The following is a 17,960-nucleotide window of genomic DNA, read 5'->3' as shown; positions in this document are numbered from 1 at the left end:
AGAACACTGCTCTTCTTGGTTGGGCTGAAAACTTTTCAGCAGCACATCGTAGTTGCAAATGAAGGGTCATGGGGCATTAGCAAAGCTGAAAAGCATACAAGAGGGAAACAGACTCACAAAATTATCATGACTTTAGTCTGCAATTATTTATGAAAACCGATCAATTGTATATTCTTCACAGCAATTACATGCAGTTCCATTTACCTGCATCAGATGTACTTAGTACCACAAGGTTCACCATCTACATATCATCCCTAGGACACTTCCTAAAAAAGCTAAACCTAATCCACGAGACCTCAGAATACATTTCTCATATTATGGCCTCCTTTTATGAAACTGTGTTAACATTTTCTAGCATGGGGAGCTGCGCTGAATGGCCCGCACACTGCTCCCGGCGCTGATAGAGTTCATATGAGTGTCTGGAGCAGCGCCGGCCATTCAGCGCAGCTCACCGCGCTACAAACTGCTAGTGCAGTTTAATAGAAGAGAGGGTTAGTGAGTGTGAGGCAATACAGAAAACACCCACATCTACATAGCAAAATACAAAAATCAAGTTGTAGATAAATTGTGGCCGAGAAAATAAAATTAAAATAAAATAAGCTGAAACTACTAGAATGATATCTATATGTGTAATAGAAAATACTGGATAACAATCTAGTGGGATAGTGAAAAAAACAATAAATGATGAATGGGGCTTCAAAGTAAAGGATACAGTATTTCAATTACAATGGCGCAAAACCATCACAAAGGACAACGAATGGATTGCAAGTGAAAAAAAGATGTATTAAATAAATAAATGTTTAAAAACAGTTGTAATATGTAATGTTTAAATGTTTAAAAAAGGCAATATAATAAATATCAGCATTCAGACTATAATAGTGAAGGGTATTAAGCTGATAACTGAGTCTCTTTTCTTCCCTATATAAAATATTGTTGATGTTGCCTGGTCGCCATTCATGCTTTAAAGGCGAGGCTTACTATTTTAACTGTTTCCACCAGATGGCGCCATTGTAATTGAAATACTGTAATACAGTATTTCAATTACAATGGCGCCATCTGGTGGAAACAGTAAAAAAAGACAATGAATGTAAATGGACTGAAAATACTGTAATCTTTTACTTTTCAGCCCATTCACATTCATTGTCTTTTTTTACTGTTGGCGCCATTGTTGGCGGGATTCCCAGTTACTTTTCAAGGCCTTACAATTGCCGACTGAGGGTTCTAGGACTACTTTCTTGCTGGTTTATGCATTGGGGTGGGGAGGGGGCGGTACTCGCTATTCAACCAAATGAGCATTCTAAGCTTCAGGCCAGTGTTCCGGTCGCCTCGTTGTGGATTCCAAGCCTCATTCTGATGCTCCAATAGCAACAGAGCATTCCACAGCCTCTTTCTGGTGCTCCAACTAGTCACGCACTAGCTCTGTGAATTCCAAGCCTCACTTTGGAATTCCAATCGCCTCGTCCAAGCCTCACTTTGGAATTCCAATCGCCTCGAATCATGTTATTGTTGTCCGTATGGGAAATACAGCACAATAAAGATTTGTTAACAAAGTGATAGTTTGGTTTTGGATGTGTTATGCTTTTAAAATAAGTTTTAACCATCTGGTTGCCCTAAAATATTTGTGTTTCAGCTGCTTAGCTTTAGTGAGGCTGCTGCCTGGTGGTGGTTTTTTTGCACTAAAAGCCAACTGCATTTCTATTATCTGGAATGTTTTGTGTCAAATTAAGGCATTCACCCTTTGTGCAGGAAAAAAAAGCAAGGTAGGTCCCTGTCTCCAATGGATCCTTTTACAAAGGTACACTGTACATGCTAAAAAAAAGGGAGCTCAGCAGTAGAGAATGACACGGGGAAAAAATCTGTCCCCGTCACCCCACCTTCCTCTGCACCGCCCCGTCACCGCCATTCCCTTCACCGCCTCGTCACCGTCACCACCATCCCTTTCACCGCCCCGTCACCGCCACTACCATCCCATTCACCGCCCCGTCACCGCTGCATCCATATAAGCCTTAGTACTGTAATATTTAGTTTATTCCTTTCTTATAAATCAAAGTTCTGGCTGCTGAACTAGAGAAAGAGATGTTCAGCTGGCAGGGCTTTGTTTATAAATTTTTACCAACACAACTAATATACTACTTTATCCTAAAGCAAAAAATAAATAAATAGAATTTTTTTCTACCTTTGTTGTCTGGTTTCTGCTTTCTGCTTTCCACATCTTCTCATTCAATTCCTTCCATCCACTGTGTGTCTTCTCTCTGCATCTTCCATTTGCTGTTACTGTGCCTCTCCCTTCACCCCCCCCCCCCCCCAATTGGTCTAGCACCCATCTTCTTCCCTCCGCTCCCCCATAGTCTGGCATCTGTCTTCTTCCCATTCTGTCTTCCACATTTTCCTTCAGGGTCTGTTCCTCTCCACCCTCCTTCAATGTCTGTCCTATTCCTTTCCACCACCACCCTTCCCTCCCTCCTTTACCATCTGTTCCTTTCTACCACCCTTCAGCTCCTCTCGCGTGGCCTATCTATCTACCTTCCTCCCTCTTATTTTCATGGCACGTTACAATGTAATTTGTGCAAGCCACTGGAGCCTGCGAGCTCGGTCCCTGTCCCATCCCCACAAACCATCTCGCTTCTGTGCTCCTATTTTCCCCATTTCTAATATCTCCGTATGTATCTGCCATTTCCCCCCCCCCCCCTGTGTCCATATACCATCCCCATGGCATGTCCCCATTATGTCTCTGTCCCTATGCCCCATGCACATAATTTCCCCTCTTTCTGTTACCTTCCTGTGTCCAGATGTCCCCTATCTTCCTCTTCCATACCAGTGTGTCTCTTCTTTTCAACCCCATCTAGCTTTTTTCCCTCTTTCTTCCTCCCCCCCCTGCTTCTAGCATCTGGCTCACCTGCTTGTCCTTCCCTTTCTTTCCTGCTGTGGGTTTTTCTTTCCATCTTCATCCCCTTGGCCCAGAATCCTTTTCCCTTTCACTCCCTCCTTCCAGTTTGAGCCGGGAACACGGGCGATCGCACGGTCCTCGCAGCCCCCACCCGCCTGCCCAATCGATCCTAGTGTTTAGCCAGCTCTCTCCCTTCTCCTCACCTTAGTTTGCAGGCTTTCTTTTTCGGCGACCTGCACGCTTTCCCAAAGAGCCACGCATGCGCGGCTGCTCAGTGTTCAATCTTCTGCTCTGCTGCAACTTCCTGTTTCCGGTTGCGTCAGAGCAGAAGATCGAAACTGAGCAGCAGTGGGTGCGCGGCTCTTTGATAGCGGGCGAGTTGCCGAAAAAGAAAACCTACAAACTAAGGTGAGGAGAAGGGAGAGAGTTGGCTAATCACTAGGATCGATTGGGCAGGCGGGTGTGGGCTGCAGGGACCGCGCGATCCTTCATGCCTCACTGCGGGGACAAGACCATTCACCGCTCCACGGGGCGGTGAATGGCCTTGTCCCCGTCGCGACTGCTAGTTTTCGTTCCCCATTTTGGCGAGTTACCAGCGGCTAAACCCGGTGGCCGCAGGTAAACCGCCACCGTGTCATACTCTACTCAGCAGCACAGCTTTGTAAAAGCCCACACACATGAATAAAGCTCAAGCTGCACTTCTTCTAGGGAGTAAACAGGCAGATAGACAAGAGTGACCCGGTTGACATTGTATATCTGGATTTTCAGAAGGCTTTCAACAAGGTCCCGCAGGCAGGGCCAGCTCAGGGGATTGTGACATTCACGAGCTGATAAAAGGAGTGGACTAGTAGAACCCCTGCTTCAGCAGCCTAAGATTATGGGTTGAATCCCATAACTTCAGGGTGCCGCTTCTTGTGACCCTGAGCAAGTCCCACTTAAGCCATAATTCGATTGCTTGGATGCACGAACCTTGTACTCTGTTGGGTTTGGATTTATTAATCAACAAAGAAGCCATTTTGCTTGTGAATTCCATTTTACAGTGACCCGATACAGGTGCTTATGTTCACCAAAACACAGTACTGTGTCAGGTCCATTTTACTGTACATCCTGGATTAAAATAACCAAGGCTTTGATTCATACCACTGGCTCTTGTGGCTTGCTCATTGTTCCCACTGCTTTCTCCGATATATCATTAGGCAGCCAGAGGGCATTTGAATTAACAGCTTGCTCTTCTAGCACTTGAACATGGTAGGGTTCGTTTTGTAATCCACTTTGAATCCTTTGGGTGATTTAATGGTTTATAAGACACCACATTAAACAAACCAGTCGCTGAGGACTTTCTAAATTAAATATATCAGTTAAACATGTATTCTTTGGATAATTGTATAGATTTTCTTTACTAATAGTGTTTATTGAGATATGAATGTTAGCACTTGGCCATTTTTATATATATATATAGATAGATAGAGACCATTTTTACAGCTGTAATAATAATGACTTTAAGGGTTGATTCTATAAAGGGCGCCTAACTAACCCCCTCTTTGACGCAGGTTTTAGCGCTGGTAACTGCTCCGACACTCAAAGGGTTTCTCTGAGCGGTTACCACCGCTGTCGCCACTAAAACTCATGCCATGTGTTTGTAAAAGAGAGGGTTAATTGGCAAAATACCCTTAATAGACTCAATAATTGGGCGATAGGCACCTATCGAGTTCTATAAAACAGTGGTTCCCAACCATGAATATGCATGGAGCAGATTTGCATGCATGTCACCTCCATTCTATGCAAATCTCTCTCATGCATATTCATTAGGGCTGTCCTGAAAACCTGACTGGCCTGTGGTCCTCCAGGACAGGGTTAGGAACCACTGCTATAAAATACAGGCATCTATTGCATAGTGCTTACTAGTGCCTAACGCAGGGGTGTCCAATGTCGGTCCTCGAGGGCCGCAATCCAGTCGGGTTTTCAGGATTTCCCCAATGAATATGCATGAGATCTATTAGCATACAATGAAAGCAGTGCATGCAAATAGACCTCATGTATATTCATTGGGGAAATCCTGAAAACCCGACTGGACTGCGGCCCTCGAGGACCGACATTGGACACCCCTGGCCTAACGCCTTTCTATAGGCAGAGCATGACGTAAGACGCCACCAAGCATGATTCTCCAAAAACTTAGGTGCCTGAAATGAAGGCCTTTAAAACTCTCGCCTATATTTCAGATGCTGCTAGCTGTGATTCTGTGCCGACACATGGCTGGTGCCATTTTTCTAGGTGATGTTTATAGAATCGGCCCCTTAGTGCGCAAGAAATGGCACGCCAAGGCTACCTTAAGTGAAGGCCCCCTTATTCCTGAACAGCCATTGGCTTGTTTTTTTTCTAGATGGCTGCCATTGTAGATCACTCTTATTTTCGCTACCTTGGAATGTAACATTTTCAGAGCAAGCCAAAGAGTGCAGCGGGATCTCTAAATTCAGTCTGCTCCACAGAAGACACCAGGCACTCAACTCATTCACTAACAAAATTTTATTGAATTCTTTAAACATTTGTTTTAAAAGTTATTACATGGGAATCCGATTTTTACATTCAAGGGAAACAAGCAAGACAACATTTAATGGGGTGATCCCTTTGCATTTTTAGCCACTTGCAGTTTGGATGAAGCCAGTGGGGGGTCACAGAGGGTACAGAGTTAAGAGCCAAAACGGGCAAAGCAAGAAGTCCCTCCTCTGCTCTCTGAACCTTAGCTGGTAGAGGGAGGAAGAGGTAAAGAGGTTTAGCACTGCTCCACAGATGATACCATACATGGGGCACCAGCTGATTTTTTTGGTTTTTTACCATATTAGCCATGTCAGGTAATTGTCACTAGAGCCCCAGCAATCTTTATCTTTTCAATCTGATGAATTACAGCACCGAGACAATTTCCTCTGTCACTCAGCTAAGGTCATTATTTCATGGAATTGGCAGGAGCGCTCTTTTCTTCTCCCCTGTACCATCTCATTTGTGTTGGGTAACTTAAATACCCCCACAGGCTTCTACAGCACACAGAATACCTAGATATTAAGGTTAATTTATTCTACAGCTTTAGGATTTGACACACATTAATCAGAAACGGTTATTTGTATCCTTTTTTAAATTTCATTTTCTTAAAAAAGAAGAAAAAGGCAGTTAGAGAAGTCAAACAGCTCAGCATGCTGCATTGTAGAAAGGACGCAAGGCATTCCTGTGTATGCCACGCAGCTCTGACTCTGAAAGAAAAGGCCAAACCGCTTTAGTTCCATTATCTGTTTTAAGGAGGCTTCTTAGGATAAAGAGGAGCTCAGGCCAACCTCCCGTTGAACGGTACCATGGTTTTGTCTATGGATGCAAATGGGCAAGGAGTCCCAGGTTTTCCTGGTCTGAGCAGCACTGAAACACAGGGGACGGAAAAGGGCCCATCACTTACTGAATAGAGATGGAAATGCCCATTGCAAAAGTGCACGTCTCGTGAGCATCGATACCTGTGTTCACGACACACTCCTTTTTGCAACTGACAGCAGCACAGCATTTCAGTCCAAGTCAAGACCCCTTACCCGGTTCACAGCCCCAGACAAAAAAAAATGTATCCCATTCTTTAGCCTGTTCTCATTTGTCTCTGTAGAGTTACCATCATTGCTCAAGGTCACAACCCTAGACACCTCCGTCTTCTGTCATTTCCCTTATTTCCAATAATACAGTCCCAGACTGTCCCACCCCTCATAACTCCAGCATATGCCTCAGAGGTTTATCATTTAATTAGGCTTTCCCTTATACGTTCCTGCCTTTTGACTCAACAGGCTACAGAAAAGCATTCAAACAGAGCTGGGGCTATCAAGACAATACTCAACAATATCAAATATATAGGAAAAGAAAAAAACTCAGCTGAAGAGCTTAATGCAAGTATTTATATACATATATGTATTCATGGTTGGCAACATGGTGGGGGAGTTACACATGCAGGAGTGAAGTGTGTCCCCCCCCCCCCAGATTATGCAGACATAAAAGGGTCTGTATCCAACTGATGCATCTCTGGCACATTTAGCAAAGCAGATAATTAAAATAGGTTGATGATCGGGGAGGGGGGGGGGGGAAGCCCCATTTAAAGCATTACAATTTTTTTTGTCCCAAGCTTTCGTCTTTATACTCTTGATTGAAAAAGAAACTGTCTTCCAAAATTAAGATCTGCCTCTCCACAACCCCGATTACTAGGGACACAAATATTTTCTCTCTGCGATGCTTCATTTGGGATGCATCAATGCAGTAGGGGAGGGGGGGGGGGGTGTCTTGGTCTTCCATATCACAACTTTGGGTTTCCCCTCAGTCAGTTACTACCGGTGCACCCACAATACCTTCAAATGACCCCCTCAAAAAATATTTTTAATATTTATTGACATGCTCTAAATCAGTGCATCTCAAACTGTCTGCCAAGGCACACTAGTGTGCCTCCTGAGATTTCAGGTTTTCTACAGTACACTGGGGAGGAGGAGAGGCACGTCCTGTAGGCAATCAGTGGACGCCAGCACCTATCCTTCTCTCTGGTCCTTTTCCCTTCTGGCACCCCCCACTGGCGTCTCAGGGCCCGCCTGGAGGGTCTTCACACACACGGACATCGACATGATAATGTCATGCATGCGTGTGATGTCATCAAGGCAATATCCACGCACTTCCAGGTGCCTCGAGCCACGGCCACTAGTGTGCCGCGGCTCGAGAAAGTTTGTGGGACACTGTTCTAAATAATCTGATCAGGCAAAGGGATAGAGAAGAGCCAGAGCCATGTACAAGGAGCGGGAAGGGGCCTAACTGGGGCTACTGCCAGCCACGGAGACAGCAAGACAACTCACATTTGTTCCAGACCTTTTGCACACTAAAATTTACCACATTGAGTTTTCAGGGATTCTGACCTCTGCCTCTTCCAAACTAATAACATAGAAAGCAACATGGAACGAGGGCTCACTTATGAAGAACTACGGTATGGGATTAAAAACAATCTTCTAAAACCGTACTGCCCATGTGAGAAGAGCACGCCCCATGTTAGAATCTGTAGCACTCCGCAAGTGTTTTGATCACACCGTCTGCCCACTCCACATTGGGCCACTTCCCAAGTAGGCTCAGTTTTTCATAAAGGATAACCTACTGCTGCTACCTTATGGATTTTATAGCCCGACAACAGGTATCTGGTGTGGAGTGCAAGGCATAAAGCATTTAGAATAAATTTTATAGTAATAGAACAGATCTGAAAAACTTGAAATAAGACAAGAGTTGCCCTATAGCTCTTCACTACCTTGGGGGCATTTTCCATGCAGGGAAGGTAATAAGCTGTCATGTAAGGCTGTTATGACATGCTAACATGGCTCTTGTCCTACTGAATGCCCTTCAGCACTTGAGCTGCTCAGCTTGCACACCTCTTTCCCCGTGATTTCTAGAGCAGAGCACAGTGGCTCACTCTTCTACTTCCATTTTTATCCCATACGGTACCTTCATCTCTAATATTTTCCTTGCTTTTGAGATGTCAGAGAATGGCCAGCCCCTCTGCACAAGCAAGAAGAGCACAACTGAAGCTTCAGTCTGGTGCCGCTAAGCGGTACGAGACCAAGCAAGAAGCAATGCCGAGTGGCCAATTCAAATACAACCTGGGCAGTGAAAAGCTTGGATGCATACAGAAGTCAAAATCCCTGGTTTCCTACAGTGACTTTTAGATATATAGAAATACATGTTTAAAAACAAACAAACCCCAAAACACAACCCCATCTCTCCCCTTCCCCTGGTGAGACCAGCACTGCACTACAGCCAGGACTCTCTCCAACCCCTGACATCAGTGGTGACCCTAAAACATCCCATACCACACTGATGTGTAACTAAATTCCTGGACCAAGATACAGGAAAACCTTTATTTATTATTTATATAAAAAAAATAGTTCAAGGTAAAAATAATGATAAGTATGTATGGTAATAACTGGAAATATTTATATACATAATCTCTCTGATTCATTCCTCCTGGTCACTTGTTTGGTGGCACTTCAGAAGGGATACTTAGGGTCCCCTGGCCCTTCAGTAAACAGAGCTGTTCCTGATGCCACAGCACAGCACCATGCTCAAAATCATCTCGAAGATCTGAAACAAGAGAAAGCCCGGGCCAAAATTATTAGTTCTAGAGCACTATACAGATACAGAGCACTACGTTATCTCATTTAAGTGGTTACAATTCTAGATCTAGAGCACTAGCCAGACACGGAACATTGTGCATGCCCATTTCATGTGGTTACAGTTCTAGTTCTAGAGCACTATACAGATGCTGTGGATAGGCAGACTGGATGGGCCATTTGGCCTTTATTTACCATCATATTTCTAGGGAACATTTTGGCAGCCCATTCATGTCATATTACTAGTTCCAGAGCACTATCCAGATATGGAATATTATGCAAGCCCATTCATGTGATTAAAATAGCCATTCTTTAAAAATACACTGATATGAGGAGCTGGATGAACAAATTGAAGACAAGGACATCCTTGCTTGAAAATACTGGAATGTTGCTGAAAAGGGATTTCAGGCATAATTGGAGGCAATTTGACAATTTGGGGAATGCTAAATCATCCAGTAAAATTCATGCAGTCATTTCCAAAAAAAAAAAAAAAAGCTACTTGAGATTTAGTTTCTGAAGGACAGTGATATTGAAAAAACAGAGTTGTCCTCACAATTCTAACAATACAAACTATCCAAGATCAACGGTGATTCATACTCTTGAGATGCTCATAATTTATTGGACATAAAAAAGTAAAGGGTGCAAGAGCACATACAGAGGGAAGAATATTCAGAACTGTGAGAATGGAAAATAAGTCACAGCACAAAAAAATGTGAGAGCAGCTAAGCCTGAAAGCAAGATTCACTTTGTTTTATCCAGCATGGGTGCAAGTCACTGAACAGCAGAATTTTGAGCAACTAAACTAATTTTTTTAAATTACTTGTTAACAATAATCTGTTTCTTTTATGAAGAGAGAGATTTCATATCAAAGTAAAATTTAGTGAGATTGCTTAAAATTCTAGATATAATCCTAGATTATGGACTAACCACAGTTGAACAAATTAATCATCTAACTAGAAGCTGTTGTAGAATTATGCATAAATTAAGACAAATTTGGAAATATTTACTTCAGGTTCAGTTTAGATTAGTTGTGCAATCATTTATATTATGTATGGTGTTCCCATTTTGGAGAAAGTTTGACGCAGGATAGGTGTGCTGAGAAACCATTAGTGGGGTGAAGAAGCCTGCTCTGTCTGTCTGCCAAGACATTCTGCTTCCCTGCTAAGTGGAGCACTTTGAGAAGTATTCTGCAAGCAGTTACCCACCTAATCTTGGGAGTAAGATCCCATGTCCCCTTATTTGTTTAGAAAGAACGTAGCAATTCATTGCCTGTAGAGACAAGGACTATTTGGTGGAAGAGACTGTTCTGGAATGTTCTGAGAGCATTACCTATTGCTCAGAATTCTAGAAGATTATTGATATAGAGAGTTTGTTTTTGATGAGGTCACATCCCTTGAGTGTGGAGGCTGTTGTTAGAAGCTTTTAATGATGGGGTGGGGGGGGGTCTGGAAGGGAAGACTTCGAGTCAGATTGTGATGGAGTGACGGAGGTCTGAGGTGACTTGGATTGAAGCAGACAGATGTTCCTTGTCTTGAGACAGGGTCCATTGTGGAACTCTAAGGTGAAGATGTGCAAATGGAGTGATGTGTACTGTCAACGTCATGTGGCCAAGAAGGCGTAGCATCCGACTGCTGTAGACTGCTCAACACAGGTGAATGAGACTGTCGACTTTGCTTCAGTAGAAAAGATGGACCCTGTGTAGTATCCAAGAGAGCTCCTATGAACTCCAGCGCCTGAGAAAAGGGTGTAGATGTGACTTTCGGTAGTCGACAGCAAACCTGAGCAGTTCCAGGACACAAACCATTGAGTTGATGGCATGCTGAGCTGTTTGCAGTGATGAAGCCTTGATCAAGCAATCAGTCACCCAAGTAGTGAAATACGGGAAACCCCACGTGGAAAGGGCTGCCGCCACTACCACCATGTATTTTGTGAAGGCGAGCTAAGTGCAAAGTTTTCTTTCTCCTTTTTTTAAATTATAAGAAGTATTTATAGATTTGGAAATAACACAAAATGTACATAGAGCACTAAAAAACAAGTCTGGTGAAGATGAATATGCCAACTGCGTAACTAAGCCTAAAAACTATTTGGCTGGTGGTTGGCACACTCTGAAGACTTTAAAAAAAAATAGATAAATTTGTGATTATATTGAGCAAATTACACTATAGATGCTGCCTTTACTATAGTTATTCGATATTGTGACAGCAAAAACGATCTTAGGCTAAATCTCAACACTGTTTAAAATGTTTGAGGCTTGTGCAGATGAGGACAGAGCTTGCAGGAATGGGACAAGGACAGGAAAAGAATTCGCCGGGACGGGAAAATGAGTTCCCGCGGGGACAGGGAAAAATTTGACCCCATGTCATTCTCTAATGTCTTATTAAAAATTCATCACTTAGAATCATTAAATCAAGTCTTTTTTTACTTAACTTATACTTAAAATTTGTGTGTGTGTGTGTATATATATATATATAGCACAGAAAATTGGTCTACCACACAATTACCCCCATCCAGGAAGAAATATAGCCGCACTTACCATAATAACAGCTACAATAATGGCTGCAATGCCAATCAGGTACAGCTTCCCAGAGAAGAGCTCATCAATCTTCTTGTTACAGTCCTGGGAAGAAAGCACACTCGATAAGTTCATGAATTTGGAGCAGCAGGTGTCTCAGTCTTAAGCTCTTTGGCACACTTGGTTTTATTGTATTTTTAACTACCTCAGGAGCTGTCACTATCTCACCAAAGCGTACTAAACTAAACCTTAAGTTTATATACCGCATCCTCTCTATAAAGATAGAGCTCCGCACGGTTTACAGGTACTTTAATAAATGAGGGAAGAACATAATAAGAATTGATTAGTGGTTATAAAGGGGGTTGTAAGCTTTACATTTTTGAGAAAAGCCAGGTTTTCAGATGCTTTCAGAATAATTGGAAGGAGCCCAGATTCTGTAGCAGGGCAGGAAGGTTATTCCAAAGCTCAGTGATTTTGAAGAAAAGAGATTTCCCTAATTTTTCTGCATAGATGACACCTTTTAATGAGGGGAAAGATAGTTTAAGTTTTTGGGGGGATCTGGTAATGGCAGGTCTCGAAGAATTCCAAGAAAGTGGAATTAGGGGAGGAAGAGTGCCATGTAGGATCTTGAATGTTAGGCAGGTACATTTAAAGTGAACCCTAGAAATCACTGGAAGCCAGTGAAGTTTTTGACAGAAGTGGGAAAACATGATCGAATTTACTTTTTGCGAAGATCAACCTAGCCGTAGTGTTTTGATCCGCTGAAGTCTTTGAAGACTTTTCTTGGTTAGACTTAGATAGATGGAGTTACAATAGTCCAATCTGGAAAGAATGATTGATTGTACAAGGACAGCAAAATGTTGGCGGAAGCAGGATCTCACTTTTCTCAACATGTGAAGACTAAAAAAAAACCTTTTTTTTTTTTTTTTTACCAGAGAGTTGAACTGGTCATTAAAGGAAAGTATAGAGTCAATAATGATGGCCAAAACTTTGCTTGAGAATTTTACCAGCAGTGTGGGACTAGAAGGTAGTGAAATGAGCGTGGGTAGCTGATCTAATTTTGGGCCAAGCCAAAGTAGTACACCATGGAATCAATGGAACCGATATACAGCCAGCAGTGTTTTGGTTGCCCGCTACTAGTGTCAAACCCAGAAAGTCAATGCACTGGCATATCCAGAGGTTTCTTTTGGCTGCTAAACACTTAACCGGTTAGGCCGATATTCAGTGGCTGACCAGTTAAAGATAGAACTGCTATTTATATGGTCTGATTCTGGCACTAAATATCCACACCTAACTGGACATAGCTGGTTTAGATGTAGTTGCTATACTGTAACCAGTTATCCCCCACTGAATATTCACAGTTAGCTGAAGGAATGCTATTTAATCAGTTGGCAGCTGTTTCTGACCAATTAAATAGCGCTTAATATCAGGGGAAATGTTTGCAATGTTGGAGACTTGAGGTCCGTTTGTGAGGCACTGCTTGGTGGTGGGTTGGTCTTTCATTGCGGATTGCTCGACCAAAGGAACCGAGGGCTATCAATTCCTTGACTGTATTTAAGAAGCAACTAAAGGTATATTTATTTTCTTAGACATTTTCTTGAATTTATATCACGGTGTAGATATTATGTTTTAACTCATCTTTGTTTTGTTTTACGATTGCATTTCTAGATTGTATGCGTATATCTTGAAAACTGCCCAGATTTGTAGATGTGTTTGTTTGAAATATTTTTATTCAGAAAGAAAAGTACAAATACATAGCTGAAAGGAAATAAACAGGTCAATCCCATTATCAATACACATACTGGAACCAGAAGACCCCCTTAGCAAAGGCAGCTTCCGCCAGAACAAATGCAACAAACAAGACAACAATGGATGTTAGTCTGTTCAAATTTTTCCCCAAAACACCCCATGCATAACACACAATAACAAGACCCCCCCCAATCCCCCTTCCACCCTGTCTTATTTTTGAGGAAACATGGTATTAGTTGCACTTTTTGTGATCCACATTGAACTAAAGTATTTGCAGAATATAAGAGACAAATTTATTGTAGGGGAAGGCACTCATGTGCCAGAGCTGCACTGCCATCCCCCACCCCAGGCAGATTCCTAGTCTGCCTAGTGGTAGAGCCAATCCTGTACCCATGTTCAACAAAGATCATTTGGTATACCTACCTGGCCTATAATTGTCATGGTATCCTTTGGACAGATGTCATCAATTATTAAATCCCCAATATTGGTGATGACATCAGTACCACAGCAATGCAGCTGTGAGGGAAAAGATAAATGAGAACAGATTACTTGCAGGACAGAGAAAAATACACACCTTTTCTCAAATGCTTCATGTGACCTGACATATATAACACTGAATTGTTAAAAGCCATATTAACTCTATCGGAGAAAGATTCCAAGAAATGGGTTCCAGGCTTTATACAGCTGCCATTACTTTAATCCAAGGAATCCTTCCAAGAAGGACAGTTTAGATCAGTGGTCAAACCCGTGGCCCGGGGGCCACATGCGGCCCGCCAGGTACTATTTTGAGGCCCTCGGTATGTTTATCATAATCACAAAAATAAAACAAAACAGTTTCTTGATCATTTGTCTCTTTAGCTACAAATCACAAAATTATTATTAAGAGTTAGCCAAAAGGAAATATTTATAAACTATAAAGAGTTTTACCTCATGCAAAATTATCATTTCTTTAATAAGACATTAACTATTTTTTCTGAGGCCCTCCAAGTACCTCCAAATCCAAAATGTGGCCCTGCAAAGGGTTTGAGTTGGAGACCACTGGTTTAGATGCTAAAAGCACAGTGTCTGGTTATACAAATTTCAAAAGGGTTTTTAAATATTCAAAGACCTTTTCCCACTCAAATGCAGCTTATTTTATCGATTGGCGAGGTCACAGGCTCTGCGTTTGTTGGAATAAACCAGACTAGTTTTCGAAGGAAAAGACACACTGTGTTTGATTAGGTTACTTCAAAAAGGGTATTCTGCATAGAGCCCAGACTCAGGTTTCTAGTCTCGATTGATTGTGTGTGGATTCTAGGAAGTTCATAAACCTTACCGTTTCATGGAACACCTTCAGTACCGCTCTGGCCTTTTCCCGACTCTTTTCTGAACCTAAACGGACTTGCTGATATGCCTCGCTGTAGAACTGCTGCACGTCCTTTGCAATCTATGGAAAGAGTAGACAGTCTTGGAAAGCTAGTTCTAGATCAACTTTTAGGAGTGTGCATTCAAACAGGTGGTCAAGGGTTATGAACGAGAAAAAGACCGTACAATAAAAAGAAGGGCGAGATTACATTTTTTAAATTTAGTAACTGAAATACGAGGAACTTTCAAAAAAAAGTTTCCGCACTTTCATTTCTTTTTTTTTTTACACTATTTATTAAATATCTTAAAAGCAAATTGCATTACTTTTCCACATAAATCACTTTGTTTTGTGATACATTTTTCCCAGCGTCCTGCTAACACACCCTCTTACCACTTCTCCAGCTCCAACCATTCCATGAAAATATGAAGCGTGGAAACTTTTTTTGAACAACCCTCGTACATCAGATTTGAGAATTTACAACTGAGGAAATGTGAGAGGACACTTTGTGCGATTAATTGTGCTATTATAAAAATTTAATCACAATTAATCATGCGAGTCAAAGTTTTAGTTGATGTACAGCTCCTAATCAAAATATGTCAAAGGTAGTAAAGGTTCAAGACCTGGACGTATCTCTGCATCAAAAGCGTTTTGATGTTCTGTAAGTTAAGACACACAAAGACAAATATACCACACAAAAGGAAAGGAAAAGGGGACAGGATTTGATACACCGCTTTCTGTGATAACAATCAAAGCAGTTTACATATTACAGTACGCCCCTGAAATTTGCGGGGCTTCCGTTCCAGCAACCCCCATTAATTTCAAAAAACCGCAAATGCGGTTTTGAGTCTGTAAAAAGGCAGGAGAGGGCAGCTAGGGCGCTGGCGGGTGCAGTAAATCATACCCGGTATGCTCCGGGAGAGGGGGGGGGGAGAGAGAGGAGAGGGAATTGGCTATGCAGAAGGCTGATTCGCGGACTTATTCCCTGTATTTTCTGACCGGAAGAAGCAGTCAGGAAATGCTGTAAATAATTGAGTCCATGAATTCGTGGGGGAACACTGTAATATATAAACTGCTTTGATTGTAATCACAGAAAGCGGTGTATCAAATCCCGTCCCCTTTTCCTTTCCTTTCGTGTGATATATTTGTCTTTGTGTGCCTTAACTTACAGAACATCAAAACGCTTTTACAAGTGCAGAAGTACGTCCAGGTCTTGAACCTTTACTACTTTTGACATGTATTCACAAGGAGCCACAGTGGGAATTAAATCCAGCTCTCAGGCCACTGCACTAACCATTACCTTGAAGTCTGTCAAATGTTCCAGTTGCCAGAGGCGGTCTGCATTTTTATATGTGGCTACAAGTTTCTCTTGAACATTCAGTCGAGACATAGGCAGGGGAAACACTTGCCCCTGACCAGACCTAGTGAACAACTCGATGCATATAAATGGCTAGAACGTGACTATATAAATTTATTTTTTTTATTTTTTTTTACCTTGTCTTTGTTAACGAATCCCCAGATTCCAGCAGCAACTTCACAGGCAAAGAGAATGACCAAGCACGTGAAGAACTGTGAAGGGAAAAAGCAGGTTACAGAAGAACAGCACAACACCCAAAGACGGCCCAAGTTCATGACAGCCTAGCACTAAGGGAAGCTCATCAGGAATACGGTAACGTACACATTCTCAGGCCTCAGTTTCCGGCATTCTGCAGCCTCGTTGGTTAACAGTCAATAGTCTCCCCCAGGGCATCCTCCTCAGGTCCTGTGCATTGTTGCACATGACAAAATGGACATAAAGCAGCTGCCCTCCCTTGGTATTCCTGCTACAATAAGTAGGCATTTTATCATACTGCAATAGGAATTTGTGCAAACTGATCTGCCAGCATAGCACCTGCGGCTTTCAGATACACCAGCTGCTGAGCAGAGCAAAGTCAGGGTGATTTATAGCGGTTCCCCGTCTGTTTACAACCTGCAAAACCACTGCAGCGTTTTGCATAAAGATAAAGTCATAGGGCCCTCTTCCGCTTAGTTTGTTCTTCATAATGCATTCCCCTGTAAATCAGAATAAAAATCTACACATTTGTTTCTGCTTTGGAATGACGCAAAGGATGCCGCCAATGAATATAATCCCCCAAAACACCTACTCATTTCAACCATCAATCCCCAGGAAAGGCTGCCTCCTTTCTCTAGTCTTAAACTAGAACCATACCTCAGGCTCTTTTTGCTTCATCTGTTTCTTTCCTTATTTTTTTTAAATACGACTTCCTAGATTAAACCTCAAAATAAGTGAGATCAAAACCCACCATACATATGTCTTAACAAAATCTGGAGGAAAAAAAGGCCTCAGATGTCCAACAGTGAACAGGACATCACAGGACAGACTCTTCATACATCAGCAAAAATAAACCCCTCCATCCAATTCATGTCACATTATCTCAATGTATCTTTTACAGCATGAGCAAAAGTGGATTTTTGTCTTGAATGAATACCTGTGAACCGACTGGATTGAATACCAATTATAATGTGAAAGAGTCGGATGGGGTTTTTATTTTGTCGAACTGTTTGCTTTGAGCTGCAGACTGTTCAACCTTTTCACTAAATGACACGCTGTCATTTGAAGCAGTTTCTTAAGTATGTTGTCTCAATAAAGCTCATTACAATGTGGTTTCCGTGACCTCATCATGTTTAAATTCTGCTGCTAGCCCAGGCTGAGGGTCCACACTCTGCAGGACCATTCTCTAGATGGCTGATCATTGAGGGGAGGCGTGGCCTAGTGGTTAGAGCTGCTTAAATCCCTACTTAGCATAAATGTGCATCTCTTTCTTTTGTAATCCGCCTTGAACCGCAAGGTAATGGAGGAATAGAAATCTCTAATGTAATGTAATAGTAGATAGCATGGATAGGAAGCCTAGATAGGCCATATGGTCTTTTATCTGCCTTCATTTATCTCCGTTTCTATGGGTCAAAAACCAAAGGCGATTTGAAATTTAAAAAAACGTCTGGGTAGAATTCAAATTCTCTTCTGTTACGAGTCAGTGAAATTTAAATTCAGGCCAACAACATTCTTGCGATACTGACCAAATTCACCATGAGAACAGGACAGAGCTGAGCATAGGTCACCGAACAGAGGAACGAAGCCCTGATCATCAGCTAAACTAGAAAGAAATAGCCGATTCGAGCTTGCGGACATTTACTGAGTACCACCCACAACACACATTTCTGTTTAAGGGAAGGCTGAGCTGGTCTTAGACTGGGAGAAAGATATACACAAACAACCCTGCATTTTATCTAAATTACAGAAGGAAAAGGGTGAAGAAC

General features: G+C 42.2%; 1 protein-coding gene across 1 annotated transcript in view; it reads right to left on the bottom strand.

Annotated features, from left to right (window-relative positions):
• Positions 1 to 5,392: 5,392 nt before the first annotated feature.
• Positions 5,393 to 17,960, bottom strand: part of CD81 (CD81 molecule) — a 71,845-nt gene continuing 59,277 nt past the window's right edge. The window contains exons 4-8 of the mRNA XM_033928473.1: positions 16,137 to 16,211; positions 14,616 to 14,726; positions 13,724 to 13,816; positions 11,573 to 11,656; positions 5,393 to 9,010 (exon numbers count right to left, since the gene is read on the bottom strand). Of these exons, the coding sequence (XP_033784364.1) occupies positions 8,948 to 9,010; positions 11,573 to 11,656; positions 13,724 to 13,816; positions 14,616 to 14,726; positions 16,137 to 16,211 (426 nt within the window). The 3' untranslated portion in view covers positions 5,393 to 8,947. The remainder of the gene's footprint in view (positions 9,011 to 11,572; positions 11,657 to 13,723; positions 13,817 to 14,615; positions 14,727 to 16,136; positions 16,212 to 17,960) is intronic.

Source organism: Geotrypetes seraphini, chromosome 19 (genome assembly GCF_902459505.1).
Source record: "Geotrypetes seraphini chromosome 19, aGeoSer1.1, whole genome shotgun sequence".
Classification (NCBI taxonomy): Eukaryota; Metazoa; Chordata; class Amphibia; order Gymnophiona; family Dermophiidae; genus Geotrypetes; species Geotrypetes seraphini.
Note: the sequence above shows the minus strand (reverse complement) of the source record. Positions and strands in the feature narration are given on the sequence as shown.